This window comes from Histomonas meleagridis, assembly GCF_020186115.1.
Source record: "Histomonas meleagridis strain 2922-C6/04-10x chromosome Unknown contig_27, whole genome shotgun sequence".
NCBI classification, from domain to species: Eukaryota; Parabasalia; order Tritrichomonadida; family Dientamoebidae; genus Histomonas; species Histomonas meleagridis.
Genome location: NW_027150844.1, coordinates 586574 through 614478, shown reverse-complemented (window position 1 = coordinate 614478; position 27905 = coordinate 586574). Strand labels below are relative to the sequence as shown.

At 28.4% G+C, this 27905-nt stretch overlaps 6 protein-coding genes across 6 annotated transcripts; 1 reads left to right on the top strand and 5 right to left on the bottom strand.

Annotated features, from left to right (window-relative positions):
• Positions 1-4719: 4719 nt before the first annotated feature.
• Positions 4720-5142, bottom strand: GO595_004658 (40S ribosomal protein S16; the record flags this gene model as incomplete). The annotated part of the gene is made up of 1 exon (XM_067917814.1): positions 4720-5142. One exon carries the CDS (start codon positions 5140-5142, stop codon positions 4720-4722), a length of 423 nt encoding a protein of 140 aa, XP_067775240.1.
• Positions 5143-6090: 948 nt separating this feature from the next.
• GO595_004657 (uncharacterized protein) lies at positions 6091-7596 on the top strand (the record flags this gene model as incomplete). The annotated part of the gene is made up of 1 exon (XM_067917813.1): positions 6091-7596. The coding sequence occupies one exon, from the start codon at positions 6091-6093 to the stop codon at positions 7594-7596; it is 1506 nt and encodes a 501-aa protein (XP_067775239.1).
• Positions 7597-7889: 293 nt separating this feature from the next.
• On the bottom strand, positions 7890-8603 carry GO595_004656 (14-3-3 protein; the record flags this gene model as incomplete). Its single annotated transcript, XM_067917812.1, has 1 exon — positions 7890-8603. One exon carries the CDS (start codon positions 8601-8603, stop codon positions 7890-7892), a length of 714 nt encoding a protein of 237 aa, XP_067775238.1.
• A 1089-nt stretch (positions 8604-9692) lies between these two features.
• On the bottom strand, positions 9693-10531 carry GO595_004655 (ankyrin repeats (3 copies) domain-containing protein; the record flags this gene model as incomplete). The annotated part of the gene is made up of 2 exons (XM_067917810.1): positions 9693-9874; positions 10012-10531. The coding sequence occupies 2 exons, from the start codon at positions 10529-10531 to the stop codon at positions 9693-9695; spliced, it is 702 nt and encodes a 233-aa protein (XP_067775237.1).
• A 1160-nt stretch (positions 10532-11691) lies between these two features.
• Positions 11692-13947, bottom strand: GO595_004654 (uncharacterized protein; the record flags this gene model as incomplete). Its single annotated transcript, XM_067917809.1, has 1 exon — positions 11692-13947. The coding sequence occupies one exon, from the start codon at positions 13945-13947 to the stop codon at positions 11692-11694; it is 2256 nt and encodes a 751-aa protein (XP_067775236.1).
• An 8164-nt stretch (positions 13948-22111) lies between these two features.
• GO595_004653 (nucleoside hydrolase) lies at positions 22112-23332 on the bottom strand (the record flags this gene model as incomplete). Its single annotated transcript, XM_067917808.1, has 1 exon — positions 22112-23332. One exon carries the CDS (start codon positions 23330-23332, stop codon positions 22112-22114), a length of 1221 nt encoding a protein of 406 aa, XP_067775235.1.
• Between the last annotated feature and the right edge of the window lie 4573 nt (positions 23333-27905).

Below are 27905 nucleotides of genomic sequence, written 5' to 3'. Positions count from 1 at the left end.
ATTGTTATGAAATGATGGATATTTACACCCAATAAACTTATATTTCCAAAAACCTGCAAGACCAAACATCAAACAGATTCAACGCATCTGTTCATAGATTTTTTGTAAATTTCGAATTGAATTTTCATTGAATTTTTTTTATTTTTATTAAATGAATGAATTATAAAATAAAGAAAATTTATGCGTTTCAAGTCATGAAACTGTTTATTCATTTATGCTTCTATAGGATCTTCTTCTTCAATTACTTTCGCCTTTCTTTGTGAACGGAAAATAAAGAATCCTGCCACAGCACATGCGACAATAACAGCAACAACAACACAAACACCTGCAGCAACAGAAGATGTCTTATTGATTTTTTGATGACCAATTTCAAATAAATATCTTTAGCATTAATATCAATTCCTTTTTGTTCAAGAAGTAATTTAACTATTTCTGTATAACCATTTGATGATGCAATCATAAGTGCTGTTTCAAATAATATAAATAATTTTCAAATATTATTTTGAAATATCAAATTATTAAAATAAATAATATCTTTATCGTTAATATCAATTCCTTTTTGTTCAAGAAGTAATTTAACTATTTCTGTATAACCATTTGATGATGCAATCATAAGTGCTGTTTCAAATAATATAAATAATTTCCAAATATTATTTTGAAATAAAAAATTATTAAAATAAATTCTAATTAAAAAAAATAAATATTTTTAGCATTAATATCAATTCCTTCTTGTTCAAGAAGTAATTTAACTATTTCTGTATGACCATTTAAAGATGCTAAAATAAGTGCTGTTTTAGATAATTTAAATAATTTCCAAATATTATTTTGGAATATAAAATTAATAAAATAAATATTTTTAGCATTAATATCAATTCCTTTTTGTTCAAGAAGTAATTTAACGATTTCTGTATGACCTTCACAAGATGCATTCATAAGTGCTGTTTTAGATAATTTAAATAAAGTTCAAAAATTTTTTATAAATTTGAAATTCTCAATACAAATATTAAGTAAAATATATAAAAATTTTTAGTATTAATATTGACATCTTTTTGTTTTAGCAAGTATTTAACAACTTGCAAATGATTATTTTTTGCTGCCCAAACAAATGTAAGTTGAAAAAATTTAAATTTTAAACATACAATTATTAAATTTAATATTTGCATCAGTAATATTAACATATTTTTGTTTAAAGAACCATTTCACAACTATAGGGTTACCATTTTCAAGAAGCTTGAAAAAAAGTTTTTCTTGAAATTTTTTTCCTTTAAAAAACATATGTATAATCGGAAGATTATTGAATGTTAATGATGCATCTTGGAGTGAAACATTTGTTTCTGGTGATCCTTCTTTTTGTAAAAAGGATAAAATCTCATAATTAAAGTATCGCAAACATAAAAATCCTAAAACATTTATATCTATGTTAATTATGTTTTTTCTTTGTCCAATTTCATTCATTTTTTTATCATAATAATAATAAAAAATATCATTTTGATGAAATTGAATTGCTGTTTCTATTACCCCATTAAATGTTGAATTGTTTTGATCACATAAATGAATAATTTCTAAATTTCCTCCCACTATAGCATATTTTAATGTGTTTTTTACATTTGCTCCATTTAATAATAAATATTTAAAACATTGAATAGAACCAAAAAATGCACAAAAATCAATTAACGAAACATTTTCTTTTTGATTATAAATAAAAGAATAGTTTTCATAAAGTGATTGATCAAGTACTTGGTTAAAATTAAAATTATTTTGTGTTGAAATTTCTTGTAATTCTTCTATCTTATCATTTCGAAGAATTTTTAACATATGATTTTCTTTTTTATTTTCTTCTTTATTTACAATATTTTTCACATAATACGCAATCTTTGTTGGTATCATTTTATGCTTATTCATTTCTATAAGAAAACGTTCTGATTCATAAGTATTTATTTGATAAAGATATCAATATAAAGATATATTGTTAATACTTCAAGTAATTTCGAAAAATTTAAATTTTTTATATTTGTTAATAGATTTAAAAATGAAATACATAAATTTGCATTTTGATTTTGTGTTAAATAAAACATACAAATAAACTGTGCAATATAAAATTCGTAAAATAAAGGACAAATTGGATCAACTTCAATAAGTTCTGAAACGTGTTTAGCTGTTGACTCAAGATTATTTTCACTTAATTCTATAAACAATTTCTCAATTGTAATGATTTCATCTGGAACTATATTTGGTGGAGGGGGAGGAGGTGGGATTTCCATGAAAATTTAAAAGTGACTATGGAAGACCTCAACAAAGTAACTTACTTTTCCAATTATTTTATTTGCTCTACATATAAAAAATTCAATAAAATACATATAGACTTATATATTTAATTTTTTTTTGAATAATATTGATTCTAATGACTTTTACTAAAATATTTGAACCGTTTTTATAAAAAATGTTATCTTGAGATAAACGGTTGCTTAAAAAATGAAAACGTTAAGCCGCTTAATCTAAAATATTCAACTTTATGACTACATGAAAACTCATTCGAATAGAAACCCATTGAACATTAATTCGAAAGCAAATGTTACAAATCCAAAAAAATTTATACAGACAAAAGATGCACATTATAATAGAAAATAAATCATTATATTTTGCGCATTATTAGGTACACATCAATTACAAGTAGATTTTTATTAATAATTATGAAGAACTATCAAAGAATGATTGGGAACTACACAAGCAATTAATTAAATAAAGATAATTACAAAATTATTGATATTTTTGGTGAATATATATTAAAAATTGGATCTCAAGAAGCATTTTATTTAAATAATAAAATGATAGAACAAATTTTAATTGATAAAAAAGTTACCAAAATATTTATACAGACAAAAGATGCACATTATAAAAAGGAAAAAGATAATAAAGAAATACATGATGACTCATTTTGTGATACTTTTTTGGAAAATTATGAAGAACTCTCAAAGAATGATTGGGAACTACACGAGAAATTAATTAAAGAAGGAGTTAACCCTAATGAAATTGCAAAAATCATTCGAAATGATGAAATAGAAAAACATCAAGAAATATCTTCACAAACAAAATTTGAATTTAATCAAATAATTAAACCATCGCTTTATGAAAGATGTGATTTTATTAATCAAAAAAATGTTACATTAATTGATTATGCAGCATTTTTTTCAGCAGTTAAATGTTTTAAATATTTGCTTATAAATAATGCAAAAGTAGAAAATACAGGAAAACATGCAGGTGCAGGTGGAAACGAAGAAATCATTCACTTGTGAACAAAATCTTTCATTATTTAAAGATGCATATGAAATAGCAATTGAATTTCATGTAAATGATATTTTTATATTTCTTTATTTAAATAGGTTTGGAATTCTCAGCTTAAAATATAGTAATTTCATAAATTTTTTTTTTGATTTATTTCAATTATTTAATACAACTTTTAGATGCATTAAATAAAGGTTACGTTGAAACAGTAAAATGGATTGTTAAGCAACAAGGAATTAATATTAATCATCTAAATATCTTAATTCATACTTTGTGACGATATTAATTAAATAATTGATATTGATTTCAGTTATTTAAAAATGCACTTATTAAAGCGTCTAAAAACAAGCTCAGTTCAAAGAACTTCGGAATTCACAACATAGATTAATAATCACCATAAATTTTCAAAACATAAAATTACTTAACTCAACCAAAAATAATCTTACTATAAAAAGCACAATATTTCAGTTCCCCAATTTTCCAATTCTATCCATCTTTTTTTTAATCTTTCACGTTAAGCAACATTTCATACATTAAAATTCGATGTTCATGCGTGACCAAAAGAATAAAAACAGTTATTTAATAACTGAAAATAGCGCTAAACTCAACTGATGCATTAATTTATTATATACTCTCTATATAGAAAGAATGCATTTAGGTGAATAGCTATAATTTGTTTCAATCTTAACAAATAACATTTCCTTAACAAAGCATTTATTGAATCTTTTAAATAAAATTTTGTATTACAATCAATATCTTTAAGAATGTTTATCAAAGGATCCATCGCTAAAATATTTTCATTTTTGTGAAAAGAATTTTTTTCCTTTAATTTTAATTATGGGTTTATTTCTTAATAAACCAATTGAAGTATATGAGATCAAAATTTATTCAACACAAAAACATATGTTTTATAATTAATTAATTTATTTATTTTTATTCATATCAATTTTCACGAATCTTTCAATATGAAGAAGATGTTGAAGAACTTGACTCATCTTCCATCAGTGATGAAGAAGATTGCGAAGGATGAAACATCATTTCAACTTCTTTATCAAAGAGCCCAATGTTATTTTCTTCCTTATCGCTTTCTGAAGTGATTAATTTTTTATCAATATTATGTTCTTCTTTCTTTGGTTTTTCTTCTATTACTGGTGTTGTTATTATTAAAGGTTTCATATTATTTTGTTTATGTTTTGTTACGCCACAGCCCATTTATTAATAAATATAACATCACTTCACTCTGGAAAGGTTTTTTATTCATTTTTGTAAATTTTACCAAAGTCAATCTCTGATTTTACATACACAATCGGTGTCAATTTTGAACTTTCAGATTTATGTTTTCTGTTTTAATCTTTGAGTTTCTTCAAATTATGCATACTGATTATCTCTCATGGCGAGCATAGATAGAAAAGAAAAAATTCTAAAATGAAATGCGATTTAACGATATGACATTTGACGACGAACACGAGCGCCTTGACCACCAAACTTCTTGGGCTCCATACGACGTGGATCTGCAACAAGGAGTGTTCGGTCGTAGTCTAAGAGAACCTTCTTGATTTCATCTTTGGCTTGTTCATCAACATACTTTTGGTAATATGCAACAACAGCTTTGGCGATGGCTTGACGAATAGCATAAATTTGAGCAACACTACCACCACCATGGCAACGGAGGCGGATATCAAGATTCTTGTATTTATCTTCCCCAATAAGGAGGAGTGGTTCCATAAGTTTAGCCTTAAGTGTTTCAGTGCCTACAAGGCCAAGTGGTACACCATTTAATTTGATAAGTCCAGAACCTTCCTTGCAGTAAGCAACTGCTGTTGCTGTCTTCTTGCGTCCAAAGACTTGAACACTCTTCATAAAAGGCAGCCATGAACTCTCAAAAAGTCGAATTGACCAGGTTCATAGAATATTTTGGCAGACGTTTTTGAAAGTATTGGCTATATGGTCACATAACATTTCTTGACACTTTTATGTAAATCAATCAATTACCATTTTTGGAATGAAATGTGATGTGAATAATATATTTTTCCATCAAAGTAAATATTTCGAAACCTGATCCAGAATTACAGCGTCTTCAAACATTTTTTTCATTAATCCGGAAAGAAAAAGGTAATTCTCCAATTCCATCTACAATTGAATCTGAAATAATGTATATTATCGATTATTCTTTAAAAACTAAAAATTGTAAGCAATTTCTTCAGACTGTTGGACTAATTATTTTCGAAGAATGCTGCGCAATAAATATTAATTCTCTTAGTAATATTCTTCAATCTTCAAAGTCAAGAATTAAATCATCATTTCTTAGAGAAAAATGGAGCTCAAAGCCAAGAAATATCATTTTGTACAAGAGATCCCTCAACACAATAAATAATATCGATCCAAAGAAATGGTCTTTTCGTAAATTTCCTGATAATTCGAAAATCAAGCAAATGGTAAGCGAGCTGACACAAATACAAACAGAATTACCAAAAGTTTCATTTTTCCCACAAGAAACCATCGAACTAACATTAGAGAAAGATATTTATAGTTGGACGTTCTTTGAATAGAGTTTTGAGATGCTGTTAATGAAGTGGTACTAAGTCACCAGAAGCAGAATTTGTTTAAGTATCATCTGATCAATTTAATGACACACAAAAAAAAAAAAAAATTCAAAAATTGTTACTAAAAATTAGACATATTCTAACAATTGTTTTCATGGTTGAGAATTAATAAATGAATCGGTGAAATCCTTATCCAACATTTTTGCCGATCATAACCGCATTTTCTGGTTAAAAAAGTGCCAATTTAAAGTCATAAGAAAACATAATGGATTTCTTGGGTTTTTTCTCTAAAACTCCAAAAAATACTCCTCGCCCAAGACCCCAAACGCAAGAACAACTGATTATCAAAATATGGAGAGAGTTTTGTGATTGCACATTAAAAAATTCACATGATTCACTTATGTTATGTCGTTTAAATCTATGCAACTTATTAAAAATTATAAAAGCTTCTATTTTAAAAGGCGATACAAAAGAAGTAATTGATGTTTTTACAAAGCATCAAATCATCAAACAATTAATTTCTTTCGCAGAAGCTGATACTCCACATGGTCTTGTTAATGAAGTAATTCATTTTTTCACAGTTCTTGGAAATCCACCATTTGCCACTCTTCTTTCACAAAGTTTTATTATTGATCCATTGAATTCCTTTTTAGAAACCACACAGCCATATGACTCTAACTTATTTTTCAAGCTCATACGGTCGCTCCTTTCATGGGTTACCAATCATCCCGATGATTATCGTCTTTTTTTAGTGTCCGATACATCATCGCCATTAATCCATCATTTTTCACAAATGCTTGTTACAAACTACACAGAGATGGGGCACACACTTCTTCAACTCCTCAATGCTTCAAAATCTATTCCATCACTTCTTAATTTCATTATCAATTATTCTCCTCTTGTATCAACTATCATTGCTATAATCGACGACTGTACCAACCGAAGGGAATATGAATCAGCAACTATTGAATTTTTCGAGTGCGTTGATCTTTCTATGAAAATATCGCCAATTCTTTTCTCGAGCACTTTTGCTGCTTCATTCCATGAATCTGTACTTCAAAGATGGTTCAATTCAAATGCTACCTTATACTTACCCAACTTCATATACATTCTTTGTACATTTGATTCATCAGTTCTCATTTCTGCAATTGTGGATCATTTTTCCTCACAATTTTCAAAGCTTATTACTTCCGAGAATGAAAGAGTTGTCTATTTGACTCTCAGATGCTTAACATTGCTCGTTGAGAAGTCGATTGCAGTTTTTGGCGAGCATCAACAAACCGTCGCAATAACCGTCGACTATATCACATTGTTCGATCAACAATTATTCCCCATGAATGTAACGAATGATGAAATAGCACAAGCAAGGAATAGAGTTTTAATGAACATGAGCCATATCGAAATGGGACAATCAAAATTTGAAATTTCTAATCATTTATCTGAACTCCTATTTTTATTAGGAAAATTCGATAACAATACGCCAAAGGTTAACGCGGCATTGTCAGAACTCTTTGCAACAATTGCATCGCTCAACTGTAAAGAGTCCGAATTTTTCATATTCGACAGTTCTAACACAAACGGAATGTTTGCGAAGCTGACTGAAGTTGCAGCGAAGTGGAACAATGCGGAGTCTGCGCGTGCGGTGACACGCATAAAAGAAGGGCATGAAGGGAAACCCGAATATACATCTTTGTTGATATTGATTGATCTGATAAAGGAGTTACACTTAATAGTGAAAGCAAAGAGAGAAATGAACGAATTAAAGAGTTGAAAAGCTCATTGATTGAACTTATGTTTGCTTGTAAAAAATAGTTTTTATTAAAATTTTATTTCAAGATTTAAAACAGAATTTATCAGATAGCTCATTTCGTATAAAGTTAAATATTGGATACAAACTCTTTATACACCTCAAAACTCCATTTTGTGAGATGATCAAATTTTGCCATTTCATAGAAAAAGTAATTTCAATGGATTTGTGATGCGATAAAAAGTGAACTGACCAACCACAAACGAAATCAAAAAAGTGACACGCAATGGCAAAGAATAAATTATTGAAGGAAGGTTTTACTGTCCTTGTTCGTCACCCCACAATGCTACGTTATCCTTGAGGAGTTGAAGAATAAGTGTGGCTTCGGAATATTCATCTTCATCAAGTTCATCAAGAAGATCAACGGCTTCCTTGAAAGCAGCGTCTGCAAGGTCGATAGCTTCTTGCTTCTTGCCAATGATTTCGTAAAGGAAAACTGAGTAGTTGAGTGCAAGACCGAGGTATGCTGGGTTAGCTTTGTTTAATTGCTCCTTGGCGATTTCGAGAGCCTTTTCATATGCTTCCTTTGCCTTATTTGAACCTTCAGCACGGTCAGCTTCGTCCTTGAACTCAACTGAGTAGCGGTAATAGTCGGCCTTTAATTTCTCATAAAAGACCTTTGTAACAGCATCTTGGTTATCTTTGATGAGCTTAGAGTCAGTGAGTTCGATCAAATCCTTGCAGTATTGGTCAAGTTCTTTTGTAAGGGATTCTTTAAGTGCTGTAAGCTTTTCAACTCTTTCTGGGACATTCTTAACACTGTCATCCTCAAGGAAAGCGTTAATAGTGCGGAGAGTGCTACGGCATGAACCAGTAAGGGCCTTATAAGCAACTGAAAGAAGATTTCTTTCATCTGGATTTAATTCGCATCCCATGTCAATGATCTCATTAATGTACTTGATAACATCTTGGTAGCGCTCCGCTTGGTCGGCAACGCGTGCCATGAAGAATTTCAATTCGCGATTAGACATTGGAAAAAATGTAACTGATATTCACATTCAATTTTGATAATATGTGTTGCGGTTATCCCTAATAGCCACACATGTCAATTTTGAATAAAACCACTTGGCCGGCACATGGAAAAGTGACGCTAACGTTTAGGTTCTTGTAAAAAATTCAAAAAACAAAATAATTTGAAGATTTGGATTTTTATTAATAAATATTATCTAATAGGCAAAAATTAACATTATTTTCAAAAAAAACTATTGTATTCTTATAATATTATACTTGATATATAATTATATTTGGAAAGGACAAATTATTATTGCTATCAAAAATAAAACCATTCATTGAGATAAATTTTATTTATAGAAGTTTTCTTACACTACTCCAAAAAAGTTTTTATAAAATAATATATAAAAATGTAAAAGTAATACAATAATAAACCTAAAAATTTATTTCCTGCCCACTTAATTCATTCAGAATAATGAAAATCAAAGTTCATAAATTCGATCATTTTAAGTAATTTTTGATGTTAAAGTATAACATAATAAGAAATAAAAAAATTATTATAAAAAAAATATTTATACATTTTCATTTTGTTTTTCCTTATTCATTTGTTCTCTTCTCAACCTTCTTTGCTCCTTTTTTTCAAGTTTAATCTGTTTAATTCTTTTTCTTGCCTCAGCAATTATTTCGTTCATTTTTGGTCTAAACTGTACTAAAAAAGGATGTGAGCATAAATCGAAAGCAGCTCTAAAATCAACAAAAAAACTCCACCAAACACACAAAACAAACCACATTTCTAATGTTAAATTTCACACCTGGCACTTCTAAGAATCTATGAATAACTTCAATGTTTTCGTTATACACTGCTATATGAAGTGGTGTATCACCAAGACAACCAAACGAATTTTATTATCTTGTTGATTCGGATGTAATTGATGTGTATTTAACAGTAAATCAATAATATCTGTTTTACATCTTATTGCAGCACAATGAAGAGCATTTCTAAAACCATTAAAAAAACACCGAAAAAACAAAACGAAAATGAATAGTTTTAGCTATCGGATTAATTCCTTTGCAACTCAAAAGGAACTGAACAACATCATATTTAGCTCTCAAAGCAGCGAGATGTAGAGGTGTCTTAAAAATACCAAAAAAATTCCGCCTTTATTCGCTTGGTTAACATCAACTCCTTCATGTTGAAGTATGAATTTAACAATCGGAAGTGAGCCTCTCCGTGCAGCAAACATAAGTGGCGTGTCGCCATTCGATGTAAGCGCATTTATACTGATTTTACCTTCCGAAAGAATATTACGAAATGATTCAAGATCACCAGAATCAGCTGCCTGATGAAGTGATGTTAATAAAAAGAGAAATAAATTCCAACAATTTCTTTTGTTTTGTTGACGTTTTTAAGTGGTTGCGATTGAATACTGACGACGTCTTCGGCTCCATTAGCAATTAATAAGGCAATAAATAAACTATTGCCGATGTCACGTGATGTGCTTAACGCTGTTTCCCCATTAAATTTCGAATCTATCGGCTCAATTTGGTTTTCAAGTGAGTATTGTAATATTTTGATTCGATCAAAAATAATCGAAAAGTATAAGATACCAATGGGAGAAGAGTGAAGAGATAATAAATGTTTAACTGTTTTCAATTTGTTACCAGCAATTGCATAATGAAGTGGGGTCATCGGAAATTTAGATGCATCTTTGATGTCTATTGTTGATGAAATTTGAAGTAAATAATCTATACATTGATGTGAACCATAAAATGAAGCAACGGATAATAATGGAGAATTATTACGAAATATCAAAGGTATTGATGGATTTGGTATATAACTAAAAATCGGATCTTTTTTCGAATCAAGTGTATATAAGCTTTTAATGAAATCAAGATCATCTGATTTTAATGCTTGGAAAATTTCCATTACGTTTGGTTGGGATTCCATTTTTCCCAAAAATATTTCAATAATTTACAGAATTTCTTGCCTGATCGTTTTGTCTTCAATTTTATTTCAAAAATTCCCAATGAAAGGTGTACTCAATAAATGCTAAACAGCCTTATCAATAAAGAAGATAATTCTTGGCTTGAATAAAAATAATATTATCCAAACAGCAAACTCAAACAACCAATTTGATAAAGCGCGTTTTACACGTGTATCTTTTAAGAATAAATTATGTACATACATTGTTTGTTATGGGTTGTAATATTCATGAAATTCAAATATATTTTGATTTTATGAAGAAAATCGAAACATTTGAAGATAATAATCACTAGAATCAAATATATTTAATGTATTTACAATTACTTTTAAAATAAGATGCAAACGAATCATATTGTTTATTTATAAATTTGATTAATGATAATAGATACGAAAGTTGTTGAAAATCTAAAGGTTCCATATTTGCAAATTACATGAAATATGAAGAATTTATAAAATATAAATATAATAAAAGTTTTGCTGAAATCAAAAGAAAACTTGAAAACCTTAAAGAAGATAATTGGAAATTTCGTAAACAATTAATCAAAGAATGTACTAATCCAAATGAAATTGCCAAAATAATTAGAAATAATGAAATAGAAATGTCATCATAAAATAGTTTTGAATATAATCAAATCATTGAGCCATCACTTTTTGAAAGATGTGATTTTATTTATCAAAAAATGTTACATTAATTGATTATGTAGCATTTTTTGGAACAATTAGTTGTTTTAAATATTTACATATGAAAGGAGCATATGTAACAAATAATGGAAAATATGCAATTGTAGGTGAATACCTATAGATTATTCATACATGTGAACAAAATCATTTAACATTTGAAGGTTCACTAGAAGCAGCAATTGGTTAACATGTTCTTATATTAATGTGCTTCATTTTTATTGAAATATAGTACAAGAAACATATGGAAGGATGAAATGATTGTTAAAACAAAAAAATTATTAATAATTTTCATTTCCATTCTCTCGCAAATTCATCATCAAAAGATTTTAGTTGATAACAATATATAGAAAACCGAAATCTGTTTATACATTTATTTCTTAAAAACAAATTTTTATTTAACCAAACATTATCAAATTACTTCAAAAACCGCAAATTCTGAGGAACTACTTCTTCTCTTCCAAATTTTTCAATATCCTATTTAAATTCGATTGAATTTCCCTAACGTACGACTCGTTGTAACCGCAAAACTCCATAACTTCGTTTTGTTGGATTTGTTGGAGGGCTCCCAACGCGAACTTCAACACGTCCAAAGGAATTTTTGAGATCAAGTCAATTCTCGAAGCGAACAGCATTGTAAAAATATATTTCAATTTTCTTAGCACGACATCACCACCTACTTTGTTCAATGTAAACATCAGAAATTCGACAAAAACCGGCAAAAGTTCAGAATTTGGTTTTGGTTGAATCATGTCAATGAATTTAATTGAATTTTCGTCGAACTCAAATCCAAAGTTCATAATTAACGTTCCCCACAAACCAAGACACGCCTCGAATAAATCAGTCAAATATTGAATGTCCTCGTTCAAAAACTTCGTAGTCAATTGAAGCAAATAACCGGCCAATTCACCCAACACATTTCCAGTAGTTTTAATCAGAAATATTAATGAAATGAAGAGATTTGTTTGTGTTTCATAATCTTCTTCTTGTTTAAGTGCTTCTACCAATGAAGGGTAAATTGTTTCCAAAAGATCTTTTTGTAATTCCGGACAATAATATAAAATCTTTGAGAATATATGCATAAAAAATGATTGATTTAACTTTGTTGTTGAGAAAAATTCATGCGAAATTGTCTTATAAATTTGATCGAAGAACTCAATAATTGAATGCCCGCACCGATCAATAACCGCCAGTAAAGTTTGGAAAATTGTACGACGTAAATTGATTGGAATTTGAGAATATTTTTGGTTTGGAAAAGCGCAACAAAATATTCCGTCGGACAAGAGCAAGTTCACGTGTATTAACTTTTCGGGGCTTCCTTTCCAAAATATCTGATCGAACGATGCGTATTTTATGATTTCGCAAGAAGCCTTTAAAGTAGCTATTGCAGCTTTAGTGTTATCACTTGTGTTAATTGTGTTTAACATTCCCGGGAATATGTTAATTAAAGGGCACTGATTCTCCGCGAACATTTTACTGCCAATACGAAATAAGATACAACCTTCATAAAACTGTTCATCGAATCCATTGACTTGACTATTCGGTCCATAGATTGGATTTATCTTCGAACATAATATTTCCCATAAAGTTGATCCGAATTGTTCTGCAAATTTCGGTATTTCTCGAGCAATGGTAAACAAACATTTAGAACATGATTGCTTACATCGTTTGAACATATATACATTACCTTCGATTTGCATTTCTTCAGATTTGGGCATTTCCATATTCATTGTGAAGATGATCTTTTGTAACATTTCTGATGTGATAAAGTTCGAAACTGTTAATGGTAAATATTCAACAAGTTTTTGGATACATATTACTGCACATCGAAATGATGGATCTAAAATGGAATTCATTGACTTGTTAATAAGTTCAAAAATTGCACTTAAATCTTGAGCAATTCCTATCGGAGATATTTTAACTAAGTTTCCAAACGTTAATAAAATTGGACTTTGATATAATGGATGTAAATTACATGCAGATGTTAATATTGGCTTAAGAGAAATATATATGTTTTCATCAATGTTCGTGGTGACTAATAAACAATTAGATATACAATATAATAATGTGGTCGCTTGATCAACATTTGCACGTGGTAATAAATTAACTAACATAGAGACAATGTTACTTAACGATTGAATGGGCATCTTACATTTTACAATGACACGATCTAATGTTTGGAAGATACAAAAGTATTTCATGTGATTAGTCAAATACTGGAGAACGTTATTGAAAAGATAGATAACGGTCTCCAGATGATCGTTAAGAAACTTTTCAATGGTTTGACAACACGATTGAACAATGATCTCGTCATCAACATCTCCAAAGCTTAGGACAACTAAGAGATATTCAATCGATTGTGGAAAGGTAAAAACAATTGAGGCTGAACGAATTAAGAGAAATGCAACTTGGCGCTCAGCTAAATCTTGACTGGCAACAAATTGTCGAATATATGGATAGGAATAATCAAAAAGTAAGCGCTCAGCTTCATTTAGATCGGTTAGAAATTCTTCAAGAAATTCATATGATTCATCTTTTCGATCTTCATGACAACAATCAAGTGAGAGCTTAATTGAGCATTTGATAATATTTTGAACTTCGTCATGAAGATTTTTGTCGATGTATTGATACGCTGGTGAGATTAAATTAAGATGGATAAGAACTCGATTTTGTTTGGGTAAGTTCTCGTTTTGAATAGCCATAAGAGCAATGCCAATTACTTCGTTGGAGCTGTCATTGAAGAAATAAAAATGTTCCATTTGAAATATCTCTTCATAAAATCGAATAAACTCAAAGGTTTCAATTGTTATTTGTGGAGACTGTAAGATATTCAAGGCTAATTGTTGGATATTCTGGTTGATTTGTGAAAATAATGGGCCTAAATTAAAACGATAAAATAAATCTTCCTCAAAAACATAAATAGCATCATTAAGCAACTCTAAAGAAGCTAGCCGTAGTTCTTGGTTCGGGCTAAGGAGATATTGTGATGATAATTCGATTAAATGAATATCTAATTGAACTTGTTCTGGTGGAGGATTTTGGCCAAGGCTACGTGGAAATATTAAGTGCCATAACTGAATCCCGGTGGCAGTGGTTTCTTGGTTTTGAAGGCATAAGTTTGCTAAATTTGAAATTTTAGGAAAAATCTCTAAAAAAGACCAGGTACTAGCGATGGCTACTAAAGCCTTGCAAAGCGACTTTTTACATTGGTAATCAGCTTCGTGTAAAATCTTTGCCAAAACCCAATCAAATACGTTATTACATAAATTTATGTCTTGATTAGCCTTATAATTAAGGACTGCTTGTTCGACCCCATTGATAGCATATCTTCTAAGTATTGGGTCTTCTGATTTCTCAAAAAAAGCTAATAATGCAGGAAAACATTCTGGGTGTCGATATGATTCTTCTAATATTTGAAAACCTTGATTAATTAAATTTGTATCTGGACTTCTAATGGCTGAAAATAACTCAGCAAATTGTTCTGGTGTCCTAGCAAAATACAAAGTTAAATATGTCACTTTTTGATTTACAAAAAAAGTATTTTTTGATGGACAGCTAAAGAGACACTTTTGACTTGTCAAATCATTAACTTAAAAATTCTATCAAAAAATTATCGTTTTTTCGATTGAAAATTTTATTCAAAATTGAGTTTGGAAGCCCGTGAAAAAAGTAAGGAATGTACAAAAAGTTGTTTCATAAAAAATAAAGTACAGAATCCCCAACGTTGAGAGGTGATGAACAACACCACATGCCAATTAACTATGGATGAATAAATGAATTCAAAAATATTTTCAAGAACACGAGCGCTTTTGATACGAATGATGTCATTTTGTTAAAATGAATGGAAAGTTAACACTTAAAAAATTTTTTATAAATGTAATGACATTTCCATCTGCATTTCAGTAATATTAACTTCATCAAATAGCATTCACACATAACTAGTTAGGATCAAATATAAAAAATCTGTAGGGTACTCGAATTTTTATCACTTGACAAAAAATGTTATCATAATCAATTGAAATGAATTTATAAACGAATACCCCAAAAAGATGTTAAAATTTAAAACACTCAAAACATTGTTAAAGGTAATTATCTTATTAATTAAATCTGAATCTTTTCTGTTTGTTTTTATAAGTGTGGGTACGTTTCATACATGTACGAATAACATATCAAAATATCTTGTATACATAGTCAAATAATTTTACAACATATTGTATAATATAATTAATATTTAATAATGGTATATTTTATATTCTTTTTGGAAAATGTATCTTATGGTTAATAAAAATTATCGTAAGTTGATGAAGCAATATACAAATTTTATTCTTGAATTAGAAACACAAGAATCTTATTTTCTTCTGGAATAGATGATCATCTTAATCTTATCAGATTTAGCTATGAAAAAAAATACTTTACATTTTATTCATTATAAAGGTATACCTAGAAAATTTCCAGTGAATAACAGGGAACTTCATATACAATAAATAAAAATGAAAAAAAATTTATTCAAGCAAAACTGCATAATCATTTAGATAATTTTGAAAAACTTCAAAGAAATATCATCACATGATTCGAATCAAGAAAATGAACAATCACAAGGTTATTCAAATTCTTGATCGACACAATATATGTTTTGATAACTCAAACAATTAAACCATTAATTTATGAAAGATGTTCTTTTATTATTCAAGAAAATCTTTTGTTTATGCAACATTTTTCGGATCTATTCAATGTTTTATATATTTGTTATTAAACAGTGCTTGTGTAAAAAATACAAGAAAATTTGCTGTTGGAGGTGGAAATTTCCTCTTAAGAGAATATTTATTTATGTAAACAAAATTATTCATTTTTTGTAGATACACATGAAGCAGCAATTAAATTAAGTCGAAATGATATGTTTAAAGATCTTTATGAAGAAAAAGGAAATAATGAATTAATGAATATTCATTAAACAGTTGTTGGACCAGGTTTAATATATTTTTTGGACTTAAAAAAAAATGATTTTAATAAAAGAGATATTTATTTGTTTTATTAAAAATTTATTTTAATATTTTGAATTAGTACTTGAGAATTATTTGGTATGACTCTAAAAGCATCTTCAAGAAGTTACACATAAATTGTTATCTTATTTCTTGAACAAAAAGGAATTGATGTAAATGCAAAAAATATTTATTTGGCTTATTTTATATTTATTCTATTAATATGATGCTCAAAATCATAATAGGAAATAATTTACACACGTGTATTATTAAATTTTATGAATAAGATGTACATAGCAAATTAAAGCCAAATAATATGTATTTCTTTCTTTATTCAATTAAAGTTTTTTTCACTTTTATTTTCATAAATTTCCTTAGAAAAACAAAATTATTTGGACTTCTTTGAGTTTGAAGAATTAGAATTACGGCTTTTTAAGAACTTTACAATCGAATTGACGGTTATGTAAATTTACATAACCCAAATTGATGATTTTCGCAATATTCTTTTTTCGATTTGGATTATCTCAAACATTTGACATAAAAAATACTGGATTTCACTCATTTTCTTTAAAGGGCAATTCATCATATCAGTTTAATTTTTTAGAAACAGATTTTGCAAAAGAATTTCTTTTTCCGCATACAAGTCAAAATAATTTCCTTGTAAATAATGTAACATCTGTTGTCCCTCATTTTTATTTTAAAGGATCTTCGTTAAACATTACAATTTACAAAGATCTAGATTTGATTATCTGGACCTTCAATCAATCTCTTTGTAATAATGCAGTGGCAGCTTTTAGTTCTTATGGTGAAGCTAGATTACGTGTCAATTTTGAAAGTCCACAAATCAGACATTGCATATTTCCAATTAATCAATATCAATCAACCTTTTTCGACAACTTTGTCTATTTCTCTAAAGGACATAACTCAACTATATATATTTTCAACAATAATTCACAGATCAAATCATCCACCAATAATTCAATTCAATTTCAAAGTGAAGAAAAACTTTTCTTTGGGATTGGAAATGCTCAAACGCGTACGACGTGGGGCCTAAATCTCCAACATTTAAGTACAGAGACTGTTGGTAACAATTGCATATTTCATGAATCACCTGAATTTAACGGGACAGATTTTATACAAAAGAAAATGAACGCAGAGTTCTTAATACGTTGTGACGTAGGCCGCGTTCAAAACATATGGATGAGTTTCGTATATTCATTAATTGTTTTCGGCGCAATAATATTTTTGTCTGTGCTAATTTATTGGATTGTCGTTCGCTGTACGAAAGCAAAGCAGAAGAAAATCGAAGGAAGTTTGCTTTTGCAAGGCGATATTCCAGATAATACAAATTTGTTAAAGCAAACAGATTCGGTTGAAGAACAAAATGATGTTGTGTTCTTCAAGAGAAGGAAATCTATTGACTGATTTCGAAGCAAATGATGTAAATAAATACGTAATATATATAGACAACAAAGTTATCCATTTTAGTGCAAAACCACAAACTAAATTAGATATATGTAATAATTTCTACTTAATGTGAATGAATATTGTTGCTATTACCATTTTAAAATTATCTTTAAATTTTATCTATAAAACATATAAATGAATTTTTCTAATAGTATAACAAAAGTAGATTTTAAAGATACATGCCAAGCCGTCCCTTAAAAAGCACCAAAAAATGCAAACAAAGAAAAAAAAAGACGATAAGAAAAAAGAATACCATGACGATTAAAACCGTTATATAATGGCATCATATAAAGGTCAATCCACTCCGAATAAAATAATTGATCTTGATGAAAAAATTGAATTCAACAACGATGCTCAAAAAATAGTGCAGGTTGACTTTAATTTTCTTACTAATCTTATTAATCAATTTAAAAATACCAAGAAAATATCAATTTTAAGATCAATTGATCAACAATTAAAAAATCTACGACCGAATCCACGTATAAATGCGATATTATCTCAAACAGACTGTGTTCCAATTTTTTTTGACATTTTTAATTCGAATGATTTAACACTAATTGATTTATCCATGTCTATTATCAATAGACTCAAAGTTTTTTCTCCTATACCAGTTCAATATTTAAAAGCAAATTTAGGAATATTTCCTTTTCTTTTTCAAAATCCAAATTACTTAAAGTATATTAACTTGCTGCTTCCAGATGTCGTTAGGGGTGATCCAGAAGCAACAGGCTCATTAACATTTGAACATCATATTGTTGAAGTTATTATACAAAATATTCCTAATTATGACAAAGACATGTATTTTTTCTCTTTATTTTCTTTCCTTCATTTGATTTTTAAAAATCTTAGGCGGGAAGATTTATATGTACAAATAAATGAAATTCCATTAATTCTTTTACCACTCGAAGCAATTCATCAATACATACAAACAAAGACAAACACTGTACTTGAGAACATCTTAGACTTATTAGACGACATCATTAATTATTGGAATGATTCTCTTTCGATTATTTTGCCTCCCGAATTCATTGGCATATTATTAAAAATCACTGAAAAACCATTTGAAATAGATAAACTTGGGAATGGAAATCTTTTAATGCAACTATTAAAAGTTTGGAATCGCTGCATTTTATCATTCATCAAAATTCCAGATTGCGAAAAACTCGTCATTACATTATTAAACATATTAGTTGGACATGTTAAGGCTATACCATTCAAGTACCAACATTTGATGCCAAGTGTAATGCCCAAAATTTTGCTTATTTTTTCGAACATTGCATTTTATAAAGAAACCGCCGAATATTTACTAAAAAGTGACGCTTTTACGTTTTTGTTGGATAATTATCAAAATATGCAATTTGATATGAAAGAAAGTTTTTTGTTTATCTTTTGTAACGCTGCTATTAATTGGCCTGATATTGTCCTCGAAAAATGTGATTTCATTTCTTTGGTGAATGATTGCCTTGATTTGGAATCAAATAACAAAAAATTTTTATGCGTTTTAATGAAAACTATTTATGCGATTTTTAATTATGATAATTCTACATTGGAAATAATCGATATAGATGAAATTAAGGAATTTTTGGAAAGGTTTATAGACTCGGATGATAATGAGTTGTATACATTATCAAACAAAATTATGGATGATTTCTTATCAGAATCTGAAGAAGAAGTTCCTGATAAATTGTTTTTACAATAAAAAATTATGTTTATTAAGTTTTTTTAAAAAATGTTTTTTCCTAATTAAAGTCGAAATAAAATTGGAGACCGTTTATTATAATGACAGTTGTTTTTTTCTCAATTTTGATAACATGAAAGAATCTTGGAAACTGAAAATTCAATACTTTGAAAATTTGACTTTCGTAGTGGAGAATGCAATCTTTCAAAGTTATCCTTGCTGGGGACCATCAATGCGGAAAGACTTCTTTCATGTTGAAATGGAATGACCCAAATCATGTACATAATGTTCAACCAACTATTGGAACAGAACTCAAATGTCATACAGTTGAAGTTAAAGGAGTTAAATATAAAATTCAAATGTGGGATACAGCAGGACAAGAAGCATATCGTAGTATTACAGCACCATATTTTCGTTCTTGTAAGGGTGTATTTTTGGTATTTGATATAACTAATAGAAAAAGTTTCGAGTCATTGGATTACTGGCTTAAAACAATTGATGAAAATACAAGCGAAAAACAGGTTATAGTTATAATTGCCAATAAGCTTGATCTTCCAGACCATCAAGTAGATGAAGAAGAAATTTCCAAATTTGCAGAAGAAAAAGGGAATTACCCCTATTTTATCACATCTGCTTTAACTGGAGAAAATGTTGATAATGCTGTAAATTACATGATTTTTGAAATCATTAAAAATCTTAAAAATGCACCTGAAAATTCATTTCGAATAAAAGACACAGACCAAGAAAGTCGATGTTGTTAAGACACATAAAATAATTTTTTTGGTAAAATCATGGAGTAGTATCATTAATTATTTTTTATACAAGAGAAAAGTAAAAAGAAAACAGAGAAGGGCTAAGAAATGACAATCATTTTTTGCTATTAAAGAGAAAGTTGTTATTTTTTTTTGATTCATCATTTAAAAAAAAATCTCTTTAAAATATTGAAAAGTAGATAAGCGTTACTCCATTCTTAAATGCATTCATTGCCCTCTAAGGACAGGAGATGACTTTTTCTCCAAATCTGATTAAACAGGAGATCAAAAACTTTTAAATTTTGAATTGAAAGTGGTCAGGTAAATTTGTGTTGCGAAACCGTTAAACCGCTGTCAAAAAGTTGGTAAGTTTGGTCGAAAGGTGTTTTTTTTTGAATTGGATCATTTTATGTTCGAAGAATCTTATAAAGGAAAAATAAACGAAAATAATATCGAGGCTTCCATGATTCCTCTATGTAAGTGGCTTCATGTAAATCAAAACTTAGCTAAATATTTACAATTTTATTCTAATGGAAATAAAAATGCTTTAAAAATGTTTCACATTAAGCGTGGGCAAATTCATTCTCGCCTTGTTGCAAGCATTGTAAAGTTCAAGGAAAGATTATCTCAAGCAATGAAAAATATTTATAATAATTTAACGATTCTTACAAATGAAAAACCTCCAAAAGCAGAAATGTTTTGTTTTAGCATTCAAACAAATAATATGGAATTAAGGAAACTTGTATTTGCTCAAAAGTGTCTTCAAGAGCAATTAATTTTATTTCTTACTCAAAAATACAGTTTGATTTCAAATCTTCTTGAACAATCTGACACCCTTATTTCTTTATTTTCAAGCAATCTAGTTCCTGATACAGTTGTATGTCAACTTAATAGTAATTTTTTTGTAATTGATCAAGATTCATTAAACCTTACTAAACAGCATGCACTTCGTTTATCTACTTACATTGACCATTTAAAGAAAGAAGTATCAAAATTTGAGAAGCCGCTTTGGATAACAAATTATCCCAAATTTTTAAGTAACATTGTAAAAGAATCTATATCATCCGCAATTCCAGGAACGCAATATGTTTCATCGCATGAATCAGAACTCCAGCTTTCATTGTGTTTCTTTTATAATGAATCACTTTCTTCCCAAATTGACACTTTTCTTAACAAAAAGTGCCAAAACGAACCACCCCAAAAACTCATCAAAGATCTTCTTGCTTTTTCATATGAAATGATTCCATCTAAATGTTCATTCACACCAACTGAACATTCCATTGCGTTATTATTTATATTTCGTACAATTTTTAATCGATTTTATGAAAAGTTTGAATCTACATTATTCAAATCAGACAATGAAATAAACGATAAATTAAAGAAAATATCGGAATTAAGTACGGAACATTTCGTGATTCCATTAAAATATGTACCAAACGATATTGAAGAGAATGAAAACATTTGTAAATTCTTCCAAAAAGATGAACATTTTGTTAACGCATCTTTACGATTGGAAGATGCTATCTATGTCACAAATCCAATCGATGGATTATATCATATCTTTAACGCAATAAAAGAAATACAAAAAGGCGCATCAATAAATAAAATGAAAAATTCCAAGATAAAAACAAATGAAAGTGAAACACTTTCATTCGATGATTTGTTTTCTATTTTGTTTGGTTGCTTTATTGCATCAAACACATCTGCTGTTTATAGCGCGTTAATGTTCTTAAAAGAATATTCGCCAGATAGAAATCTGTCGCCTTCATTCGAGTATTGTAAATCAATGGTCGAAGCAATTATACAATACACGAAAACATTTGGAAAATATGAAAGAAATGTTGTTAATAAATAGAAATAAAATATTATTTAATGTTTTTAATCAAATTTATCTAAAGCTAAAGATGTTATTTAATGTTTAATTTTCTTTAATATTATTTTTTTTAATTCGTAAAACTCAAAGAATTTATAATAAATTACATAATTCAATTTAATCTTCTTTTATTAAAACTTCAGTTAAATGTTGCAAAAATTCATCACAATTTACAATGTCAACACCAAGTAAATGATTTCCATTTTTATGAGGAACAAAAGTACCAAAAGCAGCCCATTCATGAATTATCATTGTTCCAGGCAAATAAACGACATGCGAATCTTTTCCTTGAAAAGCAATTTCATGTAACGTCAAAGGATCATGAGGACATTGACCACCACAATTTCCTTCTCTATATTCAAACCATTCATCTAAACATATTGCAGTTATAATTTCAGGCTTTGAAGGATTATTTCTTTCTTCAGGTGTCACATTTTTTGCAATATTTTTTAAGTATGCAATTGCTTTTCCTTCCAACCAAAAATTATGCGTAACAAAAGAAGAAAGAATTCTACATTTAATTTCCGGATGTGAAAATATAATAGAAGTGGCCATTGAATCACCAGAAATATTATGATTAGGGAAAAAATGAATTATGTGACCTTCTTCAATATATTTTTGAATTGGGGTGTCCTGATCCGGGGTGCCCCAAGGAAATTCTATCGTTTCTTGATTTGCCCAATCTTTTTTATCCTTTTTATATTTCATCATCCGTCCTGATCCAGTAGTAATAGGATGCCCACATCCCATTAAAACTATTTCTTTTATTAATGGAATTATTTCAGGATGATTTTGAATTGCTAATGCAATATTAGTAGGAATTCCAATTGATGCAATTGTAACTTCATGCGGGTGTTCTTTAACAGTTTTAGCAATAAATTCACTCGCTTCATATTGATTACCTTTTCCCCAATTTTCTGCATTTCCAAGTTCTTCAATTTCTTTTTTTGAAAGAATACCAATACCTTCTTTATATGATAAAAAAATCTCACGGTGCGTACCGGTTTGCGTTTCTGCGCCTGCAATGACTTCGAATGGTTTAAAATTAGGATGTGTTTTTAATTGTGCTGAAAGAAATTTCTTTATAATAGCTGCTCTAACTTTTGATGGTCCATACATTGTAGTAACGCCTAAAATTTCTAATTCTTTTGTGCGAACTGCATAAAGAAGTGCTAATGCATCATCAAGATCTGTTCCAAAATCAGTATCAATAATAACTTTAATTTTTTCATTAACTGGTTTGAGTTGAACTGGTGCAACTGGTTCTGGTGTAATTGATTGAATTCTTTTCATTTCGTCGGGTGAAATTTCAAGACATTCTGTTGTATACTCAACCATGCGATCAAAGTATTTGTATTTTTGTAAGCTTTTCGGGTGAAGAAGATTTTCATCAATATAAATATATGAACCTTGAACTCTCAAAGTAAAAAAACGTTCAAATGTAACGTTTTTTACGGTTTTTTCAATCTCAATGGAATTGAAATGCTTTATCGTATAAACGATAGAAATTTTTTTTTTGTTCTTCAAAACTTTTTTGAACCTATTCGTTTCTCTATGAGCGTTTTTTGAAGATCATCCTTTTTTCCCCTATCTTCAATTTGTGCCGTGCTTTATGTTGTTGCATTGACATTAGAGAAATTTGAATCTGATAGTATGGTAATTGTTTGTATTTATTTGAGTATTGAGATTAAGTTGATGAAAACATATTCCTTTTTTTTAGGGATACAATGGCCCAGTTTCCAGCAATCTACATCCAATCTACCACTCCGCATTGAATGTTGATTTTATTTGAGACAATTGGGACACACAACATGGGGTCTTATAATGGTATGGAATGTATTTTTGAAAAATATATAATAATTATTCATTTGTTTGATTATTATATATATTACAAATCATAACGTTATATTAATATAGAAAATGGTTTTGTTATTTTTCTGTAATAGATATTACAGTAAAATGTCTAAAAATATACATAAAAATGTATTTCATAATGAAAGATTAATATTAGTAATTTTATTTTTTGTTTAGTTGTTGTACAAAACATTTTTTATTATATATTTAAACATTCTCTTAGAAATTTAAACACATTCTGTGATATTGATAATACAAATTATCAGGTAACCTCTTAGAGATCTCTTTACCATGAAGCATCTGGAAATTATCTTCTCTTCCAGAATGCCAAAACACAATATTTTTCAATTTTATTTTCTCATTTCCGTAGCATTTTCGTAAACCTGTGAAATTAACGGTTCTTAATGCATCAAAGTCTGAATTGGTGAAGGAGCTACCTAAAAAATGGTCATCTTTTATGTCTTCAGCATTAATTCCCATTCTAGAAGTAAAATTATAGAGGACAACATCATCACCATAACTAACTGATGCGTAATATGGTTCAATTTCATCAAACAGTTCATAAAATCGTCGTGCAGCAGCTCTGGACATTATCCAGCCACTACCACCATGCGCATAAAAGAATTTTGAAGATAGCACACAAAGTTGTCCTTTGATAACATATCGAAAAGGTGAATTATGAGAAAAGAACTTCTTAATATATTTGCCATATAAGTCGACATTTACAAAGCAATCTTCAGTTGTTCGATAAATCCAATGTAAGTTTGTATTTTCAAGAAAATCTTTAACAGAATCTTTGAATAGATATAAAAGTTTTTTGTAATCTTGATCAGCTAGTGATTGGTTAACAATAGTTATGTTTTCGAAACGTTCGTTTGTTGTTGCTGCGGAAAATCTAAATATTCCACCATATCTTTGAACAATCTCTTTTCCCCATGTATCATAAAGGACAGTGGACCGTACCCAATCATCAGATGTAACAAGGGCAGCTATGTAGACAGGAAATTTTTGTTGAAATTGAGTATTAAGAATTAATGGATTTAATTTGGATAGTTCAATTACTAATATGTATATCAACACGAAAATAATAAATAGCAAAGGTCTTGTATATGATTTTTTTTCATACATAATATTCGTGGTGCCCACTGTCTAAAGGTATCTACGAGCAAATAGATAAATAAGCATAAAACGGTTGACTTAAATTGAGTTGTCACTTTTAAGATAAGAACAGAATTCCAACAAAGTTCAATATAGATGCGGAATCGATTGTTGTTGATGTGAAAAATATTAAATACCAAACACAGAAAATCATGTTGAAATGTTCAATCGTTTCTTGCCATAAATTGGGTGCATTAAAAGAACATGAATCAAAAACATGTTTTCACATGTGAGATTAATGGGTGTATTAATGATACACATGCAAGTGATTAGTGATTAAAAAAGAGGGAAATCATTAACACCATAATTTTTACATATACTGCATCAATCAACCACAATCCACAGTAAACTGCATTACATCAACCATAAATTCACAGATTGTATAGCACCACCCACTAAACTCATACGAGTAAATTAAATGGTTTTCAATTTATTTTTGTGCTCGCAACAACAAACATTTTTGATTAAATTCTCCGTTTTTTTCTTACTTCTATTGGCTTTTTAAATGATGGTAAATTCCGGATTTAAATCGAGGTAAACTTTAAATTATAATATACTTGCAACAGAATAAATATATGCACATTAACATAGATTTATTTATTTTGCATGAAAAAAATTGTTGAAAAGACTTCATAAGAAAAATGGTAACAATTTTTTCTTCATTCAATATTTTTGATAATAGTTTTCCTAAAAATCATGAAATGAAAATATCACTAAAATTTAAAATATTAAGAAACAATTTGAGTAAAATATTTATTTGATCATATTAAAATTGTTATTTCATTTTCGAGATATTTCTATTTTATATTCAGCTTATATCTGGTCGGACTTCACTCGAAAAGTTAAGCGAATTAATTTTGCAAATGTCAAAGAAGAGATGTTAACGAAGAAACAAATAAAAAGTAAAGTAATATTAGTGGTGTTTATGAATTTTATTTTCATTGTTGAGAAGAAATTTTGTTAATTTTATCAGTTGTATCTGCAAGAAGTTGAATAAATTCAAATGCTTTTTCCCAATTACATAAAAGAATTGCTGTATTAAATAATTTAAATAATTTCCGAATATTATTTTGAAATATTAAATTATTAAAATAAATATTAAATAAAACAAATAAATATCTTTAGCATTAATATCAATTCCTTCTTGTTCAAGAAGTAATTTAACTATTTCTGTATGACCATTCCAAGATGCTTTCATAAGTGCTGTTCGAAATAATTTAAATAATTTCCAAATATTATTTTGAAATATAAAATTATTAAATTAAATATTAAATAAAATAAATAAATATTTTTAGCATTAATATCAATTCCTTCTTGTTCAAGAAGTAATTTAACTATTTCTGTATGACCATATCGAGATGCAAAAATAAGTGCTGTATGGAATAATTTAAATAATTTCCAAATATTATTTTGAAATATTAAATTATTAAAATAAATTTCAAATAAAACAAATAAATACCTTTAGCATTAATATCAATTCCTTCTTGTTCAAGAAGTAATTTAACTATTTCTGTATGACCATTCCAAGATGCTTTCATAAGTGCTGTATTAAATAATTGAAATAATTTCCAAACATTATTTTGAAATATTAAATTATTAAAATAAATATTAAATAAAACAAATAAATATCTTTAGCATTAATATCAATTCCTTCTTGTTCAAGAAGTAATTTAACTATTTCTGTATGAACATTCCAAGATGCTTTCATAAGTGCTGTTCGAAATAATTTAAATAATTTCCAAATATTATTTTGAAATATAAAATTATTAAATTAAATATTAAATAAAATAAATAAATATTTTTAGCATTAATATCAATTCCTTCTTGTTCAAGAAGTAATTTAACTATTTCTGTATGACCATTCCAAGATGCTTTCATAAGTGATGTCCAAAATAATTTAAATAATTTCCAAATATTATTTTGGAATATAAAATTATTAAAATAAATTTTCAATAAAACAAATAAATATCTTTAGCATTAATATCAATTCCTTCTTGTTCAAGAAGTAATTTAACTATATCTATATCACCATTTTCAGATGCAATTATAAGTGCTGTTTTAAATAATTTAAAAAATTTCCAAACATTATTTTAAAACTTCATGTTATTAAAATAAATTTTCCAATAAGCATTAACATTGGTTCCCTCAAGAATTAATTTAGCAACATCATTGAAACCATTATCTAATGCAAATTTCAAAGTTATAAAAAATAATTCTAAATAAACCAAAATTTGAAAATGATACATCAAATCATCAACAAAAACGAAATCCCCATTCTGGTCATTCCCTAACTTGCTTCGGAACATCCGTATGAACTCGTCGACTCGTCCTCTCATTCCGGCTTTGCTCGTTTTAATTTCGGCATTTTTTCCAAAAAGTGACAAACTTCTGCTTCATTTATCGTTTTTCATAGAAAAAGCGGAAGAGCCATACATCATAAATTTTGGCAAAAAAGTGGACAATTTCTTAATGTCCAATGAACAGTTTTAATGCCGAAAAGACGATCAGATATTTTTGTGTTAAAAAGTGGACAATTTTTATCTTCCATGGTCAAATTTTTGTGGCCGGCACTGAAATAATATTCCCCTTTGTCGCGCACAACCAACAACTTCATTTCTAGCAATGAAAAGCATACACTTTCCCAGTATCAGCCAATTACGCACACGCATTCCCATTGCAAGATGATTCACGAATTAATTAATGGCATCAGTAAAAACAAGACAAAAATAACAGTCACGCAGACAGTTTTTGCTCATTTTGCTGACGGTCCGTTTCGTGTTGCAGATGAAGACGTTAATTCAAACGACCGTTTACGTTTGTGAAGTACGATGACATCAATTGAATTGTAACGTACTTTCCACTTTTTGTGATTATTTTTGAATTTGTTTTTTATTAAGTA